This window comes from Leucoraja erinacea, chromosome 30 (assembly GCF_028641065.1).
Source record: "Leucoraja erinacea ecotype New England chromosome 30, Leri_hhj_1, whole genome shotgun sequence".
NCBI lineage: Eukaryota > Metazoa > Chordata > Chondrichthyes > Rajiformes > Rajidae > Leucoraja > Leucoraja erinaceus.
In genome coordinates, this window is record NC_073406.1 from 12,470,318 (window position 1) to 12,496,946 (window position 26,629).

The following is a 26,629-nucleotide window of genomic DNA, read 5'->3' on the forward strand; positions in this document are numbered from 1 at the left end:
CGGGAACCGCACGGAAACCTTGGGTGGGGTGCAAAGTCCCCAGAGGTTTCCGTTCAGGTTTCCCAAGTGGGACAGGGGCATTTATGGATTATCTCAGCAGGTCAGACAGCATCTCTGGAGAAAAAGGATGGGTGATGTTTCAGGTTGGGACCCTTCTTCAGAAACATCCAACCCAAAACATCACCCATCTTTTTTCTCCCAAGAGGCTGCCTGACTCGCTGAGTTACTCCTGCACTTTGTGTCGATCTTCGGTATAAACCAGCATCTGCAGTTCCTTTCTACCAGGCACGTGCCATGAGTAATTACTCGGGGTACGCAGTCAGTCGGGGTTTTAAAAAAAAATCTTAAACCGCGCATGCGCAGATTGTTCTCCTCTCCATAAGCTGTCAGTCGACTTTTATAAAGTATTTTGTTTTCAAAAGCCATATCTCTAAATAAAGTACCGTGTTTCCCGGCAACGAGGACGTTCCTGCATCGGAGACGCACCCCCGTTTTGAGTTGCTAAATTTTGAAAAAAGGCTGGCGGGACATAGAATTTCTCACGCTCAAAAATAAATAAAAATAAAGAAAGTAACAATTCAATTTACCCAAATCTCCAAACCTCCTCCATTCTGAATGCCTGAATGGGTGGGTGGTGGAGGGTGACAGCAGGTGGAGAGATGGTGGGAAAAACAGGAACACGCCGGGACAAGTTTAATGCCAGACTCCCCACACGCTGTGAAAGGAACTCTTCCCTCCCCCTTCCCTCTCCCCCCCCCCAGCGGTGCTGTCCTTTTACAGCCACTTCCCATCAGCTGCCAGCAATGAGGGATAGACTTGGCTACTGAGGGATAGCCAAGTCTATATTTCTTGGCAAACAACCTAACCTTCAGCCTCCAAGACGCAGGTACATTTTTGTGCCTTATTTTTGGGTAAAAAATAGTGTCTTCATTGCTGGGAAATGCGGTATTTAAAAACATACAACTCAAAAAAATTTACTTACAACATTATTTGTGCACAAACTCCATTCTTCTCTCTTCGTTTCTTAAGATGCTCTTAAGATAATGACAATCCATGTTTGAAAAAATTCATGCGCAGTACGCAGTCCACGGTTGAAAGGCAGAATTTCAGCTGCCTTTATAGACCGTTGTCATTAAAGGCACGTGAGCTGCACTTACTTTCACATATTACATGTACTGCGGATTGAAGGCACGGGAGAATTATGCCTACCTCAGAGATCGATCTCTTAGGTAAGCATAATTCTCCTGTGCTTTTACTATTTATATTTAATAATGACCACTTTATAATTTTAGTCAGGGTAGGCAGTGCCTACTGTGCCTACCCTGATGGCACGTGCCTGCTTTCTACACTTCAACTGATCTCATCAGCCTGTACTTGATCCATATCCTTCTATTCCCTGTACCTCCGTGCTTATCCAAAAGCCTCTTAAATCTTATCTGCCTCAACCACCACTGTTAGCAGTGTATTCCTGGCCCCCTGCACTCTATTGTAAAAAGAAACGCCACACACATCTCCATTAAATGTTTTCTCTCTCACCTTAGAGCCTTGCCCTCCAGTATTGAACACTTCCACCCCGGGGAAAGAAGATTCTGCCTGTCTGACTGAAGATTAATGTGTATCTCATACAATTGGAGATGTTGTCAGCCATGAATCTTTTAAATATGGATTTGTATCACGATCCAGAGCTGAGTTTCCATTCTGGCTTTGCAGCCTTCAGCTCGTGGTATTTTGTGATAGCAAAATAAATATTGCATTTAAAAAGCCTTCCTTGTCCAAAAGATGTCCCAAAGTGCTGCTCTTTCCAAAGAGTGTTCCCCCCTTGCAGTGTCAGCCTTTATAGTGTGTTCAATCTCTGGAGTGGGACTGATCAAAGGCAAGATTGCTTCCATTGATCCAGAGGTGACTCACAAAGGTGAACGCATTACCAAAAAGACAAGAGTTGGGATTTGTTTTAGTGGAAATTTCAAACCAATTGAATCCAATCATAAAAGCATTGAAACATAGAAAATAGGTGCAGGACGAGGCCATCCGGCCCTTCAAGCCAGTGCCGCCATTCAATCTGATCATAGCCGATCATCCAGAATCAGTACCCCATTCCTAATTACTCCCCATATCCTTTGATTCCACTAGCTCAAATAACAATATCTAACTCTCTCTTCCGATAGCCCAAAGAGCTAAAGCCAACTCTCTCTCACAATCATCCAGCAATGACTATGGATCAGTGCTCATTTCTTCCTGTATTCATCTTGTAAATAACTTCACTTTCCTGTTTTTCATGCAATTTTAAGTTAACAGGTTCTCAGAATATATCATTGAAGCTTTTTTTTTTCTCATGCTGTGTTGTAATCTATCGCTGCAATGGATTGTACATGGGAGTGTGGAATATGATGGATTTGAAAAACTCGCGATCCTCAGCTGAGTTTCCATTCCGGCTTTGCAACATTCAGTTCATGATACTTTGTTGGGGGCCTTTCTTTACAATTTCTATTTGAACATCAGAGAATAATTATAGTGAAGCTTAACGCATTTTAGCGCTGCACAATAGGAGCAGAGATTGATTCTTGCATTATTTCTGTACTCTTCAGTTCAATCAACCTCTCCACAGCTGGTTGATTTATGTTTTTCTTGTGAGTTTCATTTCATTTCAGTATTGTGACTTTTGGGTAATTCACTTATCCTGCCTTCTCTGCTTGAAGTGACATTTGAAAGGTGTGCAAATTGGAGATAGGTTAACACCAAACTCGAGAGTAACTGGGATGTGGATCAGAGGCTTTCCTTTAAAAGTTTGTTGGTTTGAGGAACATAATTTCTCTTTTTCATCTCGATTGGATTGTACATGTGGGCAGAAGCAATTAAATGATGATTGAACCATTGGTTGAAAAATCTTTGCTTGCACCTCATTTGACCCTCGATCCAACATGCATCTTTGTGTAGGAAGGAACTGCAGATGCTGGTTTAAACTGAAGATTGGCACAAAATCATCTACATGGCAATAGCTCTTAGGGCTATCGGAAGATAGAGTTAGATATTGTTCTTTGAGCTAATGGAATCAAGCGATATAGGGAGTTAGATGTGGCCCTTGTGGCTAAAGGGATCAGGGGGTATGGAGAGAAGGCAGATACAGGATACTGAGTTGGATGATCAGCCATGATCATATTGAATGGCGGTGCACGCTCAAAGGGCCGAATGGCCTACTCCTGCACCTATTTTCTATGTTTCTATGTTTCCAAAATGCTGGAGTAACTCAGCGGGACAGGCAGCATCTCTGGAGAGTAGGAATGGGTGACGTTTCGAGTTGAGACCCTTCTTCAGACTAGTCAGGGGAAAGGGAAACGAGAGATATAGAAGATGATGTAGAGAGATATAGAACAAATGAATGAAAGTTATGCAAAAAAGTATTGATGATAAAGCATACAGGCCATTGTTAGCTGTTTGCTAGGTGAGAATAGGAACATGGTGTGACTTGGGAGGGGGGGGTGGAGAGAGAGGGAGTGCAGGGATTACTTGAAATGACAGAAATCAATATTCATACCACTGGGTTGTAAGCTGCCAAGGTAAAATATGAGATGCTGTTCCTCCAATTTGCGATTAGCCTCACTCTGCACCTTTGTTCCTTGTTCTTAAGCCGAAAGAACAGTGCCTAATCATTTCCCTGTGGAGGAAGGAACTGCAGATGCTGGGTTAAATCGAAGATAGACACAAAATGTTGGAGTAACTCAGCGGGACAGGCAGCATCTCTGGAGAGAAGAAATGGAAGACGTTTCAGGTTAAGATCCTTCTTCAGTCTGGAGAAGTCTGAGTTACTCCAGCATTTTGTGTCTATAGACATTTTCCTTATTCTTTCTACCACTTTCTTTCCCTCTATGCAACTTAAACCATGCTTGTTACCTCAGATGCTTTAGATCCATTGAAGGGCTGTCTCTGTTACCCTCTGCACAAATGCTGCCTGACCTGGGTCATGCTCAGTTCTTTTTTTTCACATATTTTCTCTGTTTGCCTAGACATCCTCATGATGTTGAGTTGGGTTTATTGAGTCTAGTTTATTGTCATGCGTTTGCAGTCTGTTGTTGTGTCTTGCTTGTTTGCTCGCTCATTCCACTAGTGTCCCTGCTTATCAATTTAGTGAATATCTGCTGAATTCTAAAGTGGTTCCAAAACTACAGGCTTACCGCTCTTACTGCCAATATTTTCTTTGACGGAAGCAAAAGAGCAGCAGTAAGCCATTGAGCCCCTCAAGCCCGCTGTGCCTTTCAGTACAATCTGGTCCTCTTTTGTAAAACCACATTCCTGTTCTCCGCCCCAAACCCCTTGTCTTGACATCTGTTTATCTCCTCCATCAACATATTCAATGATTTGTTCCTCCCTAACCTTGACATAGAAACATAGATAATAGGTGCAAGAGTAGGTCATTTGGCCCTTCGAGCCAGCACCACCATTCAATATGATCATGGCTGATCATCCAAAATCAGTACCCCGTTCCTGCTTTTTCACCATATCCCTTGATTCCGTTAGCCCTAGGAGCTATATCGAAACTCTCTCTTAAATGCATCCAATGAATTGGCCTCCAGTGGCAGAGAATTCCACAGATTCACAACTCTGTGCGATAGAATTAAAGAGATTCTTCTTCATCGAAGTCCTAAATTTCTACTCTGCATCCTTAGACCTTGACCTCTGACTAGGCACACCCACCAGCCAGGGAAAACCTCCCTGTATCCGACCTGTTGTGGAATAACATGGATCAGAAATGTGCCCTTTGGCCACCGAGTCTGAGTCCAGCATCCATTTACATGAATCCCATTTTATTCTCCCAGCAGACTGATCAAATCCTCAAATTGAACTACATGTGCACAGGGGAAATTTACAGTGGTAATTAACCTGCCAAGCTGGACATCTTTCGGATGAGGGAGGAAACCAGAGCACCTGGAGGAACCCCACACAGTCGCATGAACGTGCAAACACACTGACAGGCGCACACACACACACACACACACACACACACACACACACACACACACACACACACACACACACACACACACACACACACACACACACACACACACACACACACACACACACACATTCACACACACACACACACACACACACACACACACACACACACACACACACAGACACACACACACACACACACACACACGCGTGACAGAATCAAGCAGGACTCTGGAATTGTGAGATAGTCGCTCCATTGTCTACACCCTGTTGTATTCACACAGACAATACACACACACAGTTACACAGACAGCTTGACCTGATAGAAAGATAAAGCTTTTGAGAATCTTAATTACGTGACCCCCAGAAGATCAAAGTCTCAGTTCCTTCCAAATGGTCTTAAAAAAACAGGATCCTATTTCATGAGATAGTATTTATTTCATTGCTCCATTAGTTTTACTGCCCTACCATTGGATTGCTGCAAGCCGAGCCCCATTGTAACACCAACATGTTCCTCGACCTCAATAATAAGTGCAGAGGGCATTGTGCAATAATAGGACATACTTATTATGAATTCTTACCACCTGGAGAATAGTCAACTGGGTAGAGACATTTGCTCGACCGTAAAGTTTTTGCTAAGATAAATAGCTATTGGCTTTGGAATGAAGCAGAGGGGTGGCTAATCTTTTATCATATTACCCTCCCCACATCCCCCACTAACGTTGGTGGTGGATGAAGATCATTCACGTTCCTCAAATGACTGTCTTAAAAAAACAGGATCCTATTTCATGAGAATAATATTTATTTCATTGTGGGTAGATAGGGTGGTGGAGTAAAGGAATAGGTGATTGTGTTAACTGAAATGGAGAGGGTGCAGGATGTTGGCTCGGATGGAATGTTTCAAGTAGGAGAAGAGACTGGATAGACAATGTTGTTTCCCTTGGAGCAGTGGAGACTAAGGCTTTAGACATCAGACAAGGTGACCCCAGGATGTGAAAAAACACTGGAATCAGGCAAAAAGGATTCAAAAAAGGCAACACATTGACAAACAGAAGGCGCCCACCCCCAAAATATGCAAAGCCGAGTTGCCACATAATACAAGCAATTATTTCAAACCGTTCAAATTATGCCCCTGACACCAAAAAACTTATTCTACAGAGGTCACTGGTGCATCCCAAAACAAGCTACCTCAATGTATATCTTGTGCATTACAACTACCTTTGAGAACTTTAGCAGTTTTGGGCATTTTTGTTAGCATTACCTGCTCAGGTGAGGTCAGGATTATACGCATCAGTTATTTATTGCAAACTGCAAGTTATTCACACCAGGATAGAATAAAATTGGAAGCAATCACAAGGGGTAGAGAACATTTGCATTCCTTATCCTGACTGCAGCAGATTCTTCTTCAAAAATTATTTGCTTTGCAGCATAAGCAGCAGAGAGCCATGACCCCACCTAGTCAAAACGGACTGAGCAGTATCTGTCTTCCTGGAGCTGAGGAAGATTTTCTTGACATTGGGGCGATCGACGGGAAACAACCATGAGGATTGTTTTATCATACTGGAGGCCCGTGACTAGCGGCGTGCCTCAGGGATCAGTGCTGGACCCATTGTTGCTGTTTGTGGTTCACATCAACGATTTGGAATGGAATGTACAGGCACGTTTAACTCTAAGAGATTTGTTTCCCAATTTCCAAATGGAATCCGCATCAATGAATGCCTTGCACAGACCACTCGAAAACTCAGATTTGCGGCTGGAGCCAGCAGGAAATGTAGTGAGGAGACAAGCTTGGGTATTTCGCTTCTGTAGTCTACACCCCAGCGATATCAACATCGACTACTCTAATTTTAGATAGCCCTTGTCTTCTCCCTCCTCCCCCTCACCCTTTCCAGCTCTCCTTCTAGTCCTACTGTCTCTGCCTCTTCCTTTCTTTTTCCCAACTCTCCCCCACCCACATCAGTCTGAAGAAGTGCCTATTCCTTCTCTCCAGAGATGCTGCCTCACCTGCTGAGTTTCTCCAGCATTTTTGTCTGCCTACGATTTTTCCAGCATCTGCAGTTCATTCTTAAATAGATCTTGGAGAAGGCTGAACCAGCAGGCAGCGGCATGAACGAATGAATGACTGACGGTGGCGCCCCCGGTTTTGCCCCGGTGGTGGAAATTTTCTTGTAAGTTATACTACGTTAACACGTTAATAATAACATTAATATTAATGTGTTAACGTAGAAAAAGTCATTGAAATTGACGGCGGCAGCTACCCGACTTTGGAGGTTTGGCCGCCGGCCCAGTAGACGACATCGTCGGGAGCTCGCAGGTCACGGGTTGGTGACCTGTTTTTTGGAACTCCCGCAGCAACAGCTTCTTCCGCTGGACTGGAGGGCGGCAGCTTCGACTCACCCCGGGCCGCGGAGATTGAACCGGCCCGTTCGCGAAGCACGGTTGAGCCGCGGGACTAAAGCACCATCACCCGGTGGGGGTCACAACATCGGAGGCCTGGATCGCCTCAGCGCAGAGGGAGAACAAGGAGGGAAGAGACAAAGACTTAAGATTTTTGCCTTCCATCACAGTGAGGAGGTGTCTGGTGAACTCACTGTGGTGGATGTTAAATTTGTGTTTATTGTGTGTTTTGTTACTTTATTATATGTATGACTGCGAGGCAACAACATTTCGTTCAGACCGAAAGGTCTGAATGAAAATAACGTTTCCAAGATCCAAGAAATCACGGTACAACTGGAGAAAATAGCACGACCTTTGAGCAAAACGGCAAAAAAAGGCTGATTTAGGCACTCGATCATGTAAAAGGCATTATCCTGGTGAAATCATCAAAAAAGGCATGAAAAGGCACATGGCATTTATGGCAAAATCCTGGCTCTAGTGATTAGTAAGAAACTAATAGCAAAGGGCATATGTTGGGGCTAAGGGGATAAAAGGTTTAGAATGGAATGTACACCACTGTAGGGTTGATGAGATGAGCATGGATGGGTACTTGATCGGATGGACTTATTGGACACAAGGGTTGTTTCCGAGCTGTAAGACTATGGCTCACATCATTGTGGTCCTAACAGTGCTTATTATGGCACGCATTGTAGAGCTTCACATGGTGGCCCCGTGCATCTGATCGACCTGCACTCTCCAACAGCACCAGGGCACAAATTTCACTGTCAGTCAGGGTGAATGAATGGATGAATGAATGCATGAATGAATGAATGATGAGAATGAATGAATGAATGAATGAATGATAGAATGAATGAATGAATGAATGGATAGAATGAATGAATGATAGAATGAATGATAGACTGAATGAATGAATGATAGAATGAATGAATGATAGAATGAATGAATGAATTGAATGAATGATAGAATGATACTTTATTGTCACATGTGACAGTCAATACGAGAGCGTGGCAAAGACGCACACACGGTGAGACCTCGTGCGCATCCCTCCCCTTTGCTCCCACACCTCTAGGCAGCCTTCTGTTCAGCTGTAATGTGGCTGCAAAGGAGAAAGTTTGCTGAAGGCTTCCTGTGATTGCAACCTTTATAAGGCAAGCCAGGTGTGCACACAGACGCCATTGGGAACCATGCAATGTCCATTTTAATGCAGCGATCAGGTTAAAGTTTCCACAGTTCTGCAATGTATTTGCAAGCCCACAATCAGCCATTAGCGCTGAATGCAACACCATTGTAGGGAACCAAGTACGTGTGAACTGCCTTTTCTGGCATTTGTCAGTCATACTTCAAATAGTTAATGACATATGAGCTGAATTATGCCATTCGGCCCATCAAGTCTACTCTGCCATTGAACCATGGCTGATCTATCTCTCCCTCCTAGCCCCATTCTCCTGCCTTCTCTCCATAACCTCTGTTGCCACCCCTGAAATAGATACCAACCACACGAAGAAAGTGGTCATTTTCTGTTCACTTTCCTGGCCCTTGGGAAATGGAAAGCGTTCACTGTTAACGGGTGTTCTCCAGGGATGCTGGATGAGACTTGGAGGATTTATACTGTAATTAATTTGTACTTATGAGCCATCTTACAGCGGAAGCCTCCCACATCTTTAAGCGCCACCATGAAAGTATAATAATAATAGACTATTATATGACAAACTTGTCCTGCCCATGTAAAACCAAACAACCCAAGAACAGGATTCACAAATGACAGTTTAATTCCTCTTTACATTTCCATATACCACTTATCAATTTTTGTGCAGAGTGAATATTAACATTGCTGTTTCAGCCAGCGAGTCTGCGGCAGGTTTTAATGTACCGAGTCTTTATAATCACGACTGGAACCGCAGCAGGGTCTCCTGAGTACAGCAGGATTATTTCCCGGCAAAATGCAGTGAGTTGAACATCATTACTATAATGCCAACTATTTGAATAAAATCAGTCCCCACAATGCAGCCTGCAGATGGAAATACGGCCAGACTTTGCATCCATTTTCTTATAAAACCAAATACACACTAACAGGTCTGTTGAGGAAGGAAATGCAGGTGTTGGTTTAAACCAAAGAAGGGTCTCGACCCGAAACATCACCTATTCCTTTTCTCTGGAGATGCTGCCTGGCCCGCTGAGTTACTCCAGCTTTCTGTGTCTATCTAACAGGTCTGTTTACAGGGTTAGAGATTGAAGCCGGGATGGCAGCATGTACGGAAAATCATGGCTCATGTTAAGGTTCCGTTCTTGCAAGTGGTCTGTAAACCAATTTCACTGTAATTCCGAAGATAGACACAAAGTGCTGGAGTAACTCAGCGGGTCATGCAGCATGTCAGGAGAAAAAGGGTGGGTGATGTATCGGCTTGGAACCCTTCTTCGGACTGGCCTTGAAATAGCAAATACCTCTGGTACTGAGCCATTCTGCTCATTCTGAGCACACGGCTCATTCTGAGCCTCGGGTTCTGAGTCCCAGGTTAATCCTCGGGATGGCGGGACTGACATATGATGAGAGAATGGATCGACTGGGCTTTTTTCACTGGAATTTAGAAGGATTTGAGGCGATCTCATAGAAACATATAAAATCCTGAAATGATTGGACAAGCTAGATGTAGGAAAAATGTTCCCGATGTTGGGGGCGTCCAAAACCAGGGGTCACAGTTTAAGAATAAGGGGTAGGCCGTTTAGGACTGAGATAAGGAAACACTTTCTCACCCAGAGAGTTGTGAATCTGTGGTATTCTCTGCCACAGAAAGCAGTGGAGGCCAATTCACTGGATGTATTCAAGGGAGAGTTAGATACAGCTCTTGAGGCCCCTTAATGGAATCAAGGGATTTGGAGAGACTGATTCTGGATGATCAACCATGATCATAATGAATGGCAGTGCTGGCTCGATGGGCCGAATGGCCTACTCCTGCACCTATTTTCTATGTTTCTATGCCGTACAATGACTAACTCGTAATCAAAGCTTCTCTTCTATAAAATGGTGCAGGCTGAGAGCTCGGTGTATATTTCAGTAACAGTATATGTCATCATAATCAAGGCATCTGTTTAACCCAAGCCCGAGGAATAAAGCTGAGAAATCACAGGACTTGTCAACGTTTGCGGTCTACAACACACTTTCAAAAAAGATCTGCAGAAAGAAATATGCTAAATATGAGTTATCTATAGACCTCCAATTTCCCAAAAGCAAAACTCAGGTTAATTAAGTAAGGATGGAATCGAACTATGCGAGTCCCATTCAGTTTTTGCTGCCCCCCGATTGTTTTGCATGGACAGGCCCATTTAAAAATGTTTCAAAGCCTTTACTGTTAACCCCAAATTGAGTTTTTAATCTAACACCACAATTGCAGTCAATGTACCAAAGTGGCGCAGGTCAAAATCAACCAACTGTGAAATTGGATTTCACCCTGAAATTCAGAAATTGCTGCTTTTACTTGTAAGGGAGAGATGATACATGACAACACATTACCGAATGTGTCATCTGCAGTAATATTAATACGTATCTAAATAATAGTAAATGTTTTATCGCCTTCAGGGAATTGAGAAAGGGAGAACAAAGTTATCACCAATAGGTTGGGTCTGATCATCTCTAGTTCAGGTCAAATGCACACACATTGCTGATAATCCCACAAGCTTCAACATCCAGTCTTATAAAACAACAGGGTTGTAACCTTGGAATAGATTTGCCAACACACTTCTTTGAGTTGAGGATGACTTGTTTTCTCTATATTTCTGTGGGCTCTCTAATGGCCGAAGAGACTGACACGGGACCAGCGAAGGTGGAGCAAACAGTGCCGAAAAAGTCTCCACACAGCAGTTACACCACACTGCTCATACATGCCGAATGAAGTCATCTTTTCACACAATACACTCAGTCGTAATTTTTTGCTCATTTGTTACATTCCCACAAAGTTGGCCCTGACTCAAATATTTAATTTCTTTCTTACAAAATTGGTGTTGGCACTGGGCCTCTACTGGTCCGGATTAGAAGGATGAGGAGCGACCTCATTGAAATGTACCGAATAGTGAAAGGCCTGAATAGAGTGGATATGGAGAGGATGTTTCCACTAGTGGGAGAGTCTAGGACCAGTGATCATATCCTCAGAATTAAAGCACGTTCCTTTAGGAAGGAGATCAGGAGCAATTTATTCAATCAGATGGTGGTGAACCTGTGGAATCATTGTCACAGAAGGCTGTGCAGGCCAAGTAAATGATATTTTTACGGCAGAGATAGATAGATTCTTGTTTAGCACGGGTGTCGGGGGCTAAGGGAGGAAGTCAGGAGAATTGGTTTTAGAGGGAGAGATGGATCAGAAATGATTGAATGGCAGAGTAGACTTGATAGGCCAAATGGCCTAATTCTGCTCCAATCACTTATGAAGTTACGAGCAAATATATAAATACACACGTACACTTTGAGAAACCAACCATTGTCTATATAACTATGATGACCAGCCAGCGGAATACATAGATGATTACAATTGTCGATGAAGCACAGTGTACAGAAACATGATAAGGGAATAACGTTTAGTGCAAGGAAAAGCCAGTAAAGCTTGATAAAAGATAGTCCGAGGGTCCTCGATGAGGTGGGTAGTAATTCAGGACTGCTCTCTGGTTGTGGTAGGATGGTTCAGTTGCCTGATAACAGCAGGGAAGAAACTGTCCCTGAATCTGGAGGTATGCATTTTCAGACTTCTGTACCTTTTGCCGGATGGGAGAGGGGAGAAGAGAGAGCGGCCAGGGTGCAACTCATCCACGATTATGCTGCTGGCCCTGCCGAGGCAGCGTGAAGTATAAATGGAGTCAATGGAAGGGAGGTTGGTTTGTATGATGGTCGCTGCAATATCTTGCGGTCTTGGATGGAGCTGTTCGCAAACCAAGCTGTGATGCCTCCTGATAAAATGCTTTCGACAGCGCATCTGTAGAAGTCGGTGAGGGCTGTTGGGGACATGCCGAACTTCCTAAGACTTCTAAGGAAGTAGAGACATAGGTGTGCTTTCTGAAGCTGTTGGCCATCTCTATGGCAGCATTGTAGTAACATCCCTTGTGTACAGATGTGAGTGTGTGTGTGTCGCGTGCATGTGTTATATGTATGAGTTTGATGTGAGTGGGACTGCAAGTGCGATTTTTACGTACAGGTCAGCTTTGCTGTATTCAGTCCATCTTTTGAAGTTAGTTATTTAACTGAGCCATCTTCCCGGCTCATTGTAATATAGAATTTATACACCATAAAGCCACAGGTGAGGTTGAGTAATGAGCAGCATATCATAATATATCACCTCACAGTTTTCAATTATATTACCCAAGCATCTCGCAGCACTTAGTACCTCCAGTGGAAAGAACCTTAGAGAGAATAGAAATGGAATAGAAAATGTGCCTAATATAACAAATCAAAGCACATCTCTCAGTCACTGAAGCAATTCCTTTGGGAAGGTTCCCCTGGGACATTGACTGAACCAGTCCAGGTTTTGTCATTTGCTTTGGCATATCACAAACTGATTTCTCGCCAACACAGCTGGAGATATTCGACTTTTTATTGTTTTCCCTTTATTCACATTCTAAAACAAAACAAAGCATTAGTAAGTTCAACAGATGCGGTGCGTAGGCTCCCCTGCTGGTATTGAAAAGGTGGCTTCAGAAGGGAAGGGCTGTGCGATATTAATGCAGCAGCCCTCAGCGATGCATGTTCTGCTGTTTTGTCTGGAGGGCCACATGGGAATCTGCAATATCCATCACCCGCCAGGCCGTGCGATACATTCCTCTCTGCCAATAACGGCACGCAAGGTAACTGTGCATATTTGTAGCAACAGATAACAAATTCAGTGAATCAGTATTTTAGTTTAGTTTAGAGTTCAGCGTGGAAATAGGCCCTTCGGCCCATCGAGTCCTCACCAACCCGCGTCCCCCGCACATTAACACTATCCTGCACACACTAGGGACAATTTTACACATACAACAAGCCAATTAGCCTACATACCTAAGATAGACACAAAAAACTGGAGTAACTCAGCGGGACAGGCAGCACCTCTGGAGAGAAGGAATGGGTGACGTTTTGGGTCGAGACCCTTCCATCTACAAACCTGTACGTCTTTGGAGTGTGGGAGGAAACCGAAGATCTCGGAGAAAACCCACGCGGTCACGGGGAGAAAGTACAAACTCCATACAGTCAGCACCCATAGTCGGGATCGAACCCGGGTCTCTGGCGCTGCAAGGCAGCAACTCTACCGCTGCGCCACCGTGATCACCCAGCCTGCAGGTATTATTTGGCATTATTTAAATCCTAGTTTGCAGTCCAGAGTCTCCAGGCCCCGGGATTCATTATATTTCTTGTCAGGTAGTCTGTGCAACACCATCCAGCCTCAGCATTTCTCCATTCTATTTCTTTGTCAGTTTGATGATGTGCTGACAGCTTGTTGCTTGAGCTGGAAACAAGTTTCTCACTTTCTTGTAATGACAAGTTGTCCATTTCTTTCACTTAGTACAAGGCATCAAAAAATCAGCCATCACTCAATATTGGGTCATTGGAATAGGTTAGTGGTTTGATGCTTCGGCAGAAGTATTTTAGTACCTGCTTGTTTCCTTGGGAGCACACCAGTATTTGCATGTTCATAAACTCATGTGATAGGAGCAGTATTAGGCCATTTGTCTCATCTAATCTACTCCATGGGATCTATCACCAGTCAACCCCATTGCATGCCTTCTCCCCTTAAACCTTTGACACCCATACTATCAGAATCCGGTGGGCGGCACGACTCTAGGCCATTTGGCAGCCCGTCTTTTTATTCCGCCTATTTTTATGTATTTTTTGGCTGTGTGTGTGTGGGGGGGGGGGTGGGGTGGAGGGAGGGTGAAACTTTTAAATCTCTCCCTCACGGGAGACCCGACCTTTTCTCCTGCTACGTTATCGTTGGGGCTGCAATGAGGAGCGGCCTCCAACAGGAAGAGACCGGGGACCGGATAAGTTTATTTGGCCTTCCATCACAGCGATGTGATGGATGTTTATGTAAATTATGTTGTGTCTTGGGTCTATTTGTTTGTAATGTATGGCTGCAGAAACGGCATTTCGTTTGGACCTCAAGGGGTCCAAATGACAATTAAATGTATCTTGTATCTTGTAATGTATGTCTATGTGGGTTGTTCGGTAGTTTATCTGTGTTATCCGAGGGTCTAAGGAACTGTGTAAGGTGGTGACAGTACTCACTGCTGGTGACTCACCCTAACCTCTGGCATCTTGGAGCGGTACAGTGATAGAGTTGCTGCCTTACAGCACCAGAGTCCCCAGTTCGATCCTGACTACAGGTGCTGTCTCTACAGAGTTTGTACATTCTCTGTGTGACCTTGTGTGTTTTCTCCGGGTGCTCAGGTTTCCTCCCACTCTCCAAAGACATAGACGTTTGTAGATTAATTTGCTTTGGTAAAAAATTATAAATTGTCCCTAGTGTGTAGGGTAGTACGAGCACACTGGGATCGCTGGTCGGCGCAGACTCGGTGGTCCGAAGGGCCTGTTTCTGCGCGGTATCTCTATCTCATATCTCTAAAAAATAGATGACCCATCCTTTTTTCCCCAGAGATGTTGCCTGACCCGCTGAGTTTCTCCTTTACTTTGTATCTATCTCAGAATAAAACTTACTTGATCTCATCCTCACCAGCCTCCTGTGACAGATGCATCTGTATACAGGAGTATTACTAAAGGTGATCAGTACTCAGGAGGCCGTTCCATCTTCATGCCAAGTTCACCATCTATTGTCTAGGCATGTAATTCGTCCAAATGGGATAGACTCTGAACAAATCTGGGGCAGATCGTGAGTGAGCAGCCATGAAGCATTGTGAATCAGTAGCAGCTGCAGTAATGTCCACCATCTGTTACTACGGCACGGCTAATGTGGGCTGAAGGGTCTGTTCCTGTACTGCACTCTTCCATGTTCAATGTCCAGCATAACGCCCACCTCCACCATTACTGTCAAGCAAGGGGACCAAACCTTGAGTGTAGGGCGGTATCTGAGGACCTGCACCAGAGATCTGCGCTCAGCTGGTGAAACTGCAACACTGACTACCTGCTCTCTACGAAGCAAGAACAGCATGCACCAGATCTCACAACCAGCAGATCACAATTCCAAGGACAAGTTTCACCCTTCTCCCACTCACACTTCTCCCCGCTCCCATTAGGCAACAGGTTCAAAAGTGTGAAAACGCACACCTCCAGATTCAGGGACAGTTTCTTCCCAGCTGTCAACTGAACCATCCTATAAAGAACTAGAAAGCAGTCCTGAGCTACCATCCACCTCATTGGAGACCCTTGGATTATATTTAATTGGACTTTACAGGACTTTATCTTGCACTATACATTATTCCCTTTATCCTATATCTGAACACTGTGGTTTGTCACCTTGTCGTGGTGGAGAAGCTTGTGTGGACCTGAGATCCTGAGAGCGATGCCGTCTGGAGCTATGCTCCTGGTAGGGCCACCCACTTTAGTGGAGGGTCACAACGGCTGGGAAGGCGGATGAAGGCTGCAGCAGAAAAGGGTCTCCGGTCTTAAACTGTGACCCCTTGTTCTGGACTTCCCCAACATCGGGAACAATCTTCCGGCATCTAGCCTGTCCAACCCCTTAAGAAGCCACAGTCTAGACTTGGTTTTTATTAATGAGCAAATTAAAGCTTTTAAAAATTGCATTTTCAGAATTTTTAGCTTTTTTTTTAAAAATGAGAGTGATTTCAATGAGTGAGACTATCAGATTTTTGTAAGGTTACACTTAGTTTTAAATCGCTTTGCAGGGAAGGAAGCCTGCAGTCTTCACCTGATGCAATTCCACAACAAAATGGTTGATCCGTAACTCCCTCTGACACAGCCCACCCAGCAAATTGCTCAAATATGATCATCGCCGTTAACGGGCTGTTGCCACCAGCACCATCTGGATAGCCAGGAATGGGTGATAAATGTCCCTGATGCTGACAACCCAAGAATGATTATTTACAAATGTTCTTTTTGCTCAAGGTGGGAGGAAAATTACAAATCCCATTTCATCCCAAAAGCAGGCAAATAGAAATGTTTAAACCTCCCTCCAGCTGGTCACCTTATTACTTCTAACGCTTTTCATGATATTTTCCTCCTATGAAACGCATCATGATTTTTCACTGCATTATAGTCGTTAGGTGGGTGTGAGAAGTTGATTTTGGAAAACCACTGATTCATTGTAGACTGCTAAAAGTTAATTCCCTTAAAGTACTTCCCTTGACATTTGCATATGGACTCTGAAGAAGGGTCCTGACCCGAAACGTTACCTATTCATGTCCTCCAGTGATGCTGCCTGACTTGCCGAGGCACTCCTGCACTTTGTGTTCTATGAAAGAATCCAGCATCTGCAGTTCCTTGTTCCCCCCCCCCCCTTGAGCTTGTCCATTATGTGGGAACAATGAAAGTTTTGAGATTTCATAGACAATGAACAAATAAAATCACAGGATTGCGACTTCAGTTTTAATTACAGAATTAGCTAAATTACATTGCTTAAAGAAAAATTACATTCCACCCAAAGAGTGTAAATTTGAGGATGTTTTATGAAGGATTTTTGCATACCGCTTTTAAGTCAGATTGTGAGGTTGTCAGGTTGAGCCAGCTGTTATTAGGCAACTCAACCATCCTACCACAACTAGAGAACAGTCCTAAACTACTATCTACCTCATTGGTAACCCCCCCCGTCTATCTTTGATCGGACTTTACTGGTTTTATCTTGCACTAAATTTTATTGACGTTATTCCCTTTATCGTGTTATCTGTACACTGTGGATGGCTCGATTTTAATCAAGTATTGTCTTTTCACTGACTGGATAGTACGCAACAAAAGCTTTTCGCTGTACCTCGGTACACGCGGCAATGAACTAAACTAAACTGAAGTGATATTCAGAAGATGCGGCATTGGCAAAGATGCCATCTTTGGGATAAGCCAAAGGCCTGTGCATCCCCAATGATGGGCATGAGTGATACCATGACACTAGTTTAAAGATGGCCAAGAAACTCCCTCGGGCTCCAGCCAAACTAATTAGTAGAACAGATTAGCTGGTTGTTATCACATTGACATTCGTGCTGTCTGCAAGAATCCAGGTGCAGGAATTGCCAAGGTCACAGTTTTGGGCCAAGATCGAGAGACGTTCTTCTTCTGGCACATTAGGAAACAATGCACTTGGAGCTAGTTAGCAACTATCACAAAAGTAGCTGTACTTGCTGACCCTCGTGCCCCATAGGCAGACTCGTGAAGATTGTGGATCTCAAAAATGTGTTGATCTATAAAAATATGTTTTAATTACTACAAGGTACAACAGAACCAGTTTTGTTACATGCACGGGATAACTAGATGGCTCTACTAATTCGATTTTATATTTGCTCTGCAGTTTAACAATCAATTCTAAATCTCAAAGCAAATTCTAATGTCCATATAAATATCCAGAGATTTGATTGTTATGGGAGCCAGACCAGAAAGTGGAGCTGGCTGAGGCCAGATTAAATCAGTCTTGATCTAATTGAATGACTATACGATGGGCTTTCAATCTCTTCCTGTTCCTCCCTCCGACATACACAATCTCAAAAAGGTTACACCCCTGAGCATTTCACAGGCTATTCGCCAGGAAACTGGGAGTGGAATTGGAGAAATTACAGACAAAAAAAAATGTTCAACACCCTGGCACAAATCTGGGTGGGAGAGTGAACAAAGTGGAACATGAAGAAAGACTCCAGCTTGATTTGGCCATGTTGAGGGAGTGGCAGATGCACTACAATGTGAATTAAAGTGGCATTTTGCTGACAATACAGAAAGACATTCTTATCCAAATGGCGATAAATTAAGCAAAGAGGATGTATCATTGGACCCGGTGCATTTGTACATGAGTGAATGATAATAAGATGTTTCCACTAGTGGGAGCATCTAGGACTAGAGGTCACAGCCTCAGAATTAAAGGACATTCCTCTAAGAAGGAGATGAGCAGGAATTTCTTTAGCCAGAGGGCGGTATATCCACGGAATTCATTGCCACAGAAGGCTGTGGAGGCCAAGTCAATGGATATTTTTACGACAGAGACAGATAGATTCGTGATTAGTACCGGTGTCAGGGGTTATGGGGGGAAGGCAGGAGAATGGGGTTAGGAGGGAAAGATAGCTCAGTCATGATTGAATGGCAGAGTATTCTTGATGGGCCGAATGGCCAAATTCTGCTTATATCACTTATGGCCTTATGACCATATGAAGAATGCAAGTGATTACTATGGCAAATGTTACAGAAATTGTGTATAGTAGCAGAAATACCTTACTGCAATTGTACAGGATCTTGGTGAGATCACACCTTGAATATTATATTCAATTTTGGTCTCCTTTCTTTGAGAAAGGAGTTTTTTTTTAATACAGAATGTGCATCATCTCCAAGTCAGAGATAGATAGATTCTTGATTAGTACAGAGAATATGGGGAAAGGCAAGATAATGGGGTTAGGAGGGAGAGATAGATCAGCCATGATTGAATTGCAGAGTAGACTTGGGGCCGAATAGCCTAATTCCGCTCCTATTGCTTATGATCTAAGTCAGAATGTAGTGCCATTTAGAATGAAACCCGGAGGTGGCGGTATTCCCCTGTATCTGCTGTCCATGTCCTCTTTCATGGTAAAGGTCTCTGGTTTGGAAGGCGCTATCAGAACACAGCGCATTCTACAGATGATACACACTGCAGCCATCCTGCAGCAGTGGTGAAGGGAATGAATGGTTATGGTGGTGGTCGGATGATCAATCAAGCAAGCTATTTATCGTGGATGGTGTACAGAACCCCCAGGATGTTGTTGGGTGGGAACACAGTCATAGCAATGAGTACCAGTGGTAGATGGTTGAACTCTTTCTGGATGGAGATGTCCACTGTCTAGAACTTCCTTTGGTCTGGATTTGCATTTATTGCTGGATTGGTCAAAGATAATAGATTTCCTTCCTGGGATGTCTTAGTGTTGTATAATTCTACGCAGAAGTAAGATAGGAACATCTGACTTTTGAATCAGTGCAGTTGATGAGGAATGAAAAAAACTATGTAATTCTGAAATTGGCATTTTCCCAGTGACTGTTACTTAAAGAAGGTAAATTGTGGCACTGGAGCACCTTAAAGTGAGCAAATAAGAAATTGTCCTTGCCTAGATCAGACTTTTCAAAGACTTGAAAGTTGCAAGATTGCACCATTCTGTGCGCTGTTCCAGTAGAGATTATAGACAATAGGTGCAGGAGTAGGTCATTCGGCCCTTCGAGCCAGCACCGTCATTCAATGTGATCATGGCTGATCATCCACAATCAGTGCCCCGCTCCTGCCTACTCTCCATATCCCTTAACTCCGCTATCCCTAAGAGCTCTATCTAACTCTCTCTTGAAAGCATCCAGAGAACCAGCCTCCACCACCCTCTGAGGCAGATTCTAATGTACTCATGTATGCGATGATTTGACAAGCATTTCACTGTATCTGTACATGTGACAATAAATAAACAAACTATTTAACCAATATTTCAAAGATGAGACAAGCATGGACTGTGCTGGAGTGTATCTATTATAATAGGGTGGACACAAAAAACTGGAGTAACAGGCAGCGTCTCCGGAGAGAGGGAACGGGTGATGTTTCGGATCGAGACACTTCTTCAAACTCCAATGGGGTGCTGGGAAAAGAGATGCTTGTTATAATGACCTGTTATTATTGTGTGCGCTAATATTTAGTGATGCTTCAGTCTGCTTTACACCAGGGGCATGTAACTGACACAATTCCAGAATGGGAAATTTCCTCTTGCCATAATGTACCAGCAACATCACACACACATATGGACAGTTTCCTTCCCTTAACTTTTCTAGCTATAAAACAAGGTGGCCTAAAATAAACTCTTAGAGCTTTGATGGCATTTTTCACTGCTTACAGTTAGATCTTACAGTTACATCTTTATGCATAAGGCAGTATTGAACAACCTTGATCATTTTACTTTCCCATATACTTTAAGTCATATCATTTTTAATGCTACTAAAATTGCAGTATAATCCTGAACAGTGTAGCAATGATTTTCATGTATAAATGTATAAGTTTTATTATTTGCAGACAAATGTTTTATGAGGTTTCAAGCCATGATATCACTGTTCCTGGATATTGTTAGATAGATTCCTTCTGTAATTGACAATAGAGATCAAGGAAGACTCAGGTGTATCCATTTGCAGTGATCAAAGGGGCGAGACCAAGGGTTAAAATTATCATCAAACAAATAAAAGGAGAATATTTTTCCGCATGAAGGCTTGCTCGGCTGGTGGTCGGAGTGGTGAAAGCAAAAACACATAACAGCTGGTTTAGTTTAGTTTTACTTTGGAGATACAGCGCAGGAACAGGCCCTTCGGCCCATCGTGTCCGCACCGACCAGCGATCCCCACACAATGCTACACACACCAAGGACAATTTACATTTATACCAAACCGATTAACCTACAATCCTGTACGTCTTTGGAATGTGAGAGAAAACTGAAGGTCTCGGAGAAATCCCACGTGGTCACGGGGAGAACATACAAACTCCGTACAGACAGCACCCGTAGTCGGGATCGAACCCGGGTCTCCGGCGCTGCAAGCGCTGTAAGGCAACAACTCTACCACTGAGCCACCATGCTGCCCTAAAAGGAAAAGCAAGCTACTAAAAGAAAATTAGATTAGGTTGTTTAATGTCATATTCACCAGGATGCAATGAAATTCCTTATTCATCTGAAGCTCACAGTGTAAACAGTATACATATACTAATGATAATGACAACTTTAATTACAACAACACGGATGGTGCAAGAGTGATTGTAGTGCAAAACCTGAATAGTGCCAAAGAAAATTAACATATAATAATTGCATAACCAAATATATTTATTCTGTTATTGTACATTATGTCATACATATTTAAATATTGCATAATATAAATAAATGGTATCAATATAAATATTGTATAAATATTTGAAAATGAAATAATGAAAATAAAGCTGGGAATAGACAGGGAATTAAACTCGGTGTAATGCCCAGACCTCCATTACTGCTTTGAATTTGTTGATAGCAACTCATAGAAGGTAACATAGAGTGTGGGCAACAGGCCCTTCGGCCCAACTTGCCCACACCAGCCAACATGTCCCAGCTACACTAGTCCCACCTGCCCGCATTTGGTCCAATTCCCTCCAAACCTGTCCTATCCAGGTTTTGTCTAACTGTTTCTTAAATGTTGGGATAGTCCCTGCCTCAACTACCTCCTCTGGCAGTTTGTTCCATGCACCCACCACCCTTTGCATGAAAAAGTTACCCCTCAGATTCATATTAAATCTTTTCCCCTTCACCTTAAACCTATGTCCTCTGGTCCTCGATTCACCTACTCTGGGCAAGAGGCAGCAGTGGGAGAGTTTTTGCCCTGGAGTTACAAAATCTGCACTTATCCCTGCAGCATGAAAGGTATGTCAGGATAAGTCTATTTTGTTTGACTATTGTTTGAAGAAGTTGGTCTGAAGACAAGATATCTCCTTCAGATCCATAGACTCTAAGCAATGCTATTCTGATGCTTTTAATTCCAGTGCTCGGTTCCTTATGGTGGGTGAATGTTTGCAGCGAAAATCTGTAATGACATGATTTAACAACTGTCAGCACAGTTTTGGTTGACTAATGCCGCACTCTTATGCATTAGGTCTGTTTCAGGAGAAACCCCAGCCTCTGCTAAATAATATCCGAGCATCCTCAGGCAAGAAAAAACGAGGACAGAGACTACCATGGAATGAAGCAAATCCAGCACAAGGTATGAACATTGGTCAAACACAACTTTTATTTTTAATTTGTAATCAGCACCTTCCCACCTTGAAGAAGGATTTTGACCCAAAACGTCACCCATTCCTTTTCTCCAAGTCAAGTCAAGTCAAGTTTATTTGTCACGACCCGCTTATAGAAATTAATCTCCAAACACTTGCGGCTGGGCGGCACGGTAGCACAGCGGTAGAGTTGCTGTCTTACAGTACTTACAGCGCTGGAGACTCGGGTTCAATCCTGACTACAGGTGCCGTTAGTTTGGTATAAATGTAAATTGCCCCTAGTGTGTGAATGATAGTGTTAATGTGCGGGAATCACCACTCAGCGCGCACTCGGTGGGCCAAAGGGCCCGTTTCCACACTGTATCTCTAAACTAATCTAAACCAAACAAACTAAACTAGCAACGAGGGATGGTGTAGAAGTTCGATGAAAGCAGGACAGCAGAGAAATTGAAAAGAAATGTTTCATTCTGATCCATTGCTTTTAACTGGGAATAAGTTTTCCTTTTTATCTCATTGTGATTGTTATTTTCCCCAGATGATCTATGGACGGTGTATGTGACAAAGTACGAAGATGACGTGCAAACCCCAATTTACAGGTTTTCTCTGCATCCCTCAGTTCCGTCACCATGGCACCTCCTGTCGCTGAGGAATGGGGAGATCCCATCATTTAAAGTAAGTTTGTGCCAAAGGGATTACAAATCCATTAAAATTATCTCTTGTCAGTGACTGCAAGAAGAAGAGAGTCTCATTAGAGCATGCCTTCAGCTGGAAATGTGTCTCTTTTTAGACAGTAGAAAATAGGTGCAGGAGTAGACCCTTCGGCCCTTCGAGCCAGCACCGCCATTCAATGAGATCATGGCTGATCATCCCCAATCAGTACCCCATTCCTGCCTTCTCCCCATATCCCCTGACAGGGGATTGACAGCTTCTTAAGATTGACAGGTTCTTCCGAGAGAGGAAGGGTTCGCCATATGTGGTTATATGAGAAGGCTATTTTTCTGCGGACTAATGATGCACATTATAATCTTATAGAGCAAGGGTAGGAGCTGAGAGTCTGACTATCCCCTTAATGTTTATATTATAGAGGGGACATTCATGAAGTTGTACTTGTTATCTCGCTTGTGTATATGGGGAAAAAGAACATGAACATCTTGTTAGCCTTGTAAGAGCTTTCTGATGGCTTTGCAATTAATAAGAGAAAGGTAACAGCCTGTCGTAGTTTTAGCTGAATCCATTTTTGTCAAGTTTAAATCTTTTAAACTTCCTCAGGCCCACCAGGTCCAAGCCAAACAGTGACCCCCGTACACTAGCCCTATCCCTATCCCACACACACTAGGAATAATTTGCAATTTTTACCAAAATCAAATAACCTGCAATCCTGTTCGCCTTTGGAGCATGGGAGGAAACCGGAGCTCTGGGAGAAAACCCATGCGGTCATGTGGAGAATGGCAAAAAAACGCAGTACAGAGATCACCCGTCACCGGCCCAGACGTGCAGGGATGTGGTCAGTGCAGACTCGTTGGGCCGAAGGGCCTGATCCCATGCGGTGTTTCTAAGCTAAACTAAACTTAACTCTCTTTCCACTTCCAAGGTGTACACGGTGCCAAATGGCAACTTCACAAAGAAGCTGACCGTGTGCTCATCAACTGTTGGGTTGCCAAGTCCCAAGTGTCCAAGAAAGTGGATGATCACAACATTATCCTGCAACGTTAGGAAAGGGTGGAAGTTTGATTTTCATTTCTATGCATCAGCAAAGGAGCAACACCACACTCAGTAAGTGGAAAGATAGGACAAAAGTCCCACTTTGTCATTTATTACCTTAAGCCTGGAAAAATTAACATCTTCATTTTAACTCCCTTTACCCACTTTGATTCCCGAATGGTACAATGAAAGTCAGGTAGGTAAATAATTAAAATCGGGATCAGTCCTGAACTTAATAGAAGGTGTAATGTAATAACAAGGAAGTGAAGATGCTGGTTTACCAAAGAAGATTTGAGTCCTGAAGAAGAGTCCTGAGCCGAAACATCATCTAGTCAAGTCAAGTCAAGTCAAGTTTATTTGTCACATACACATATGAGATGTGCAGTGAAATGAAAGTGGCAATGCTCGCGGACTTTTGTGCAAAAGACAAACAACCAAACAACCAAACAAACTATAAACACAATCATAACACACATATTCTTTTACATAATAAATAATGGAAGGAAAAATGTTCAGTAGAGTTAGCCCCTGGTGATATCGGCGTTTACAGTCCGAATTGCCTCTGGGAAGAAACTCCTTCTCAACCTCTCCGTTCTCACCGCATGGCAACGGAGGCATTTGCCTGACCGTAGCAGCTGGAACAGTCCGTTGCAGGGGTGGAAGGGGTCTCTCATGATATTGTTAACTATCCATGTTCTCCAGAGCTGCAGACTCATTGCGTTACTGCGGCAACTTGTGTCGGTCTTCAGATTCAGATTCAATTTTAATTGTCATTGTCAGTGTACAGTACAGAGACAACAAAATGCATTTAGCATCTCCCTGGAAGAGCGACATAGCAAACGATTTGAAAAAAAAATAATAAGTGTCCGGGGGGGGGGTGGTGATTGGCAGTCACCGAGGTACGTTGTTGAGTAGAGTGACAGCCGCCGGAAAGAAGCTGTTCCTCGACCTGCTGGTTCGGCAACGGAGAGACCTGTAGCGCCTCCCGGATGGTGGGAGGGTAAACAGTCCATGGTTGGGGTGAGAGCAGTCCTTGGCGATGCTGAGCGCCCTCCGCAGACAGCGCTTGCTTTGGACAGACTCAATGGAGGGGAGCGAGGAACCGGTGATGCGTTGGGCAATTTTCACCACCCTCTGCAATGCCTTCCGGTCGGAGACAGAGCAGTTGCCATACCATACTGTGATACAGTTGGTAAGGATGCTCTCGATGGTGCAGCGGTAGAAGTTCACCAGGATCTGAGGAGACAGATGGACCTTCTTCAGTCTCCTCAGAAAGAAGAGACGCTGATGAGCCTTCTTGATAGTGGGTCTTCAATAGATAGTGGACCAAATTTAAGGGGCTGAATCACTTACTCTGTTGGATATAATGGAAGTTGCTGTCTCTCCCTTTTTTGTTGCTTTGCTCTCCCTAGCCCAGAACTATTTCCATCTCCTCCAACGGGAGATGACGAGAGAGACCTTAGGATCTGCGTGTTCCATCAATGCACAGATCAGGTGTTGGCAGTGCCCAATAAGGGCCCTCATTCACCCCTGAGCAACCACACTACTTGTTCAACTCCTCCAACATCTGGCAGCTTCCAGGGCAAGCGGAAACGTGTAGAAAGGAACTGCAGATGCTGGTTTACACCGAAGATAGACACAAAATGCTGGAGTAACTCAGTGGGACAGGCAGCATCTCTGGATTGAAGGAATGGGTGACTTTTCGAATCGAGACCCTTCTTCATTCTGAGAGTCAGAGGAGAGGGAGATGTTCTCACACCTTGCGCTTCCTTATCTCTGTGTCTCCCTCTCCCCTGGCTCTCAGTCTGAAGAAGGGCCTCGACCCGAAACGTCACACATTCCTTCTATCCAGAGATGCTGCCTGTCCCGCTGAGTTATTCCAGCATATTGTGTTTAGATTCAAAGGCAATCTCTCCAGAGTCAGTCTTGGAGAAGTTCTTTGGTGGGGGAGCACTGACACACAGCAGGGACTTGCATCAACTACCTAGCATTAGAGTATGCAACCTGAGCAAGACTTTTATAAAGTACAGTGGAGATCGTAACTGTAATCATTTGGACTAGTGGGCATAGACTGTTAGTCTGAATCAGTGCTCTGCGGTATAACCTTATGCAGGGTATCGATGCACTTCTGGGTTTTTTTGCATGAGGTATTTTAAGATGATTGAAAGATTTACTTGGTAAGAATTTATGTGTACCATGGTGGGGAAGAGTGGCAGGCAGAAATCAGCATGCTTTTTAAAATTAGAGAGACATTGTTAGGAAGCTCTTCATCACACCGATGGGTAGTGAGAACCTTAAAACTGAGGTTAACCTGTTCTTAGACGGCAGGGATGCAAAAGGATATGAAACCTAGTTGAGTGAATGAAATAAAAACAGAAGATGCTGGAGATATTCACCATTGTGGAAAGAGAAGCAGAATTAAATTATCGGATTGATAACTTAATTGCACGGAGTTTGGCTTCAGATCAAACTTGATTTAATCGAATGACAAAACTGTTGTTCTCATGTCCCTCCTGTTATTTGCAAAGTATGTGCACACCTGTAACACTGCAAGGGCCAGGAAGCGAGCGGGTAAGATCATCTCTGACCCTGGCCACAAACTCTTTGAACCACTTCCTTCTGGGAGGCACCTCCGGACTGTCAAAGCCGCCACAGCCAGACATATTAACAGCTTTTTTTCCACGAGCCGTAGCTCTACTCAACAGCCAAAAGTCGGTAGCCTCCTTTTGCTCTGGTAT

The 26,629-nt window shown here is 43.7% G+C and overlaps 1 protein-coding gene across 1 annotated transcript in view; it reads left to right on the forward strand.

Moving 5' to 3' along the window:
* The window catches only part of disp3 (dispatched RND transporter family member 3), a 284,882-nt gene that overhangs the window by 232,619 nt on the left and 25,634 nt on the right, over nucleotides 1–26,629 (forward strand). Inside the window, exons 11-13 of the mRNA XM_055659011.1 lie at nucleotides 22,073–22,180; nucleotides 22,726–22,862; nucleotides 23,782–23,963. Of these exons, the coding sequence (XP_055514986.1) occupies nucleotides 22,073–22,180; nucleotides 22,726–22,862; nucleotides 23,782–23,963 (427 nt within the window). The remainder of the gene's footprint in view (nucleotides 1–22,072; nucleotides 22,181–22,725; nucleotides 22,863–23,781; nucleotides 23,964–26,629) is intronic.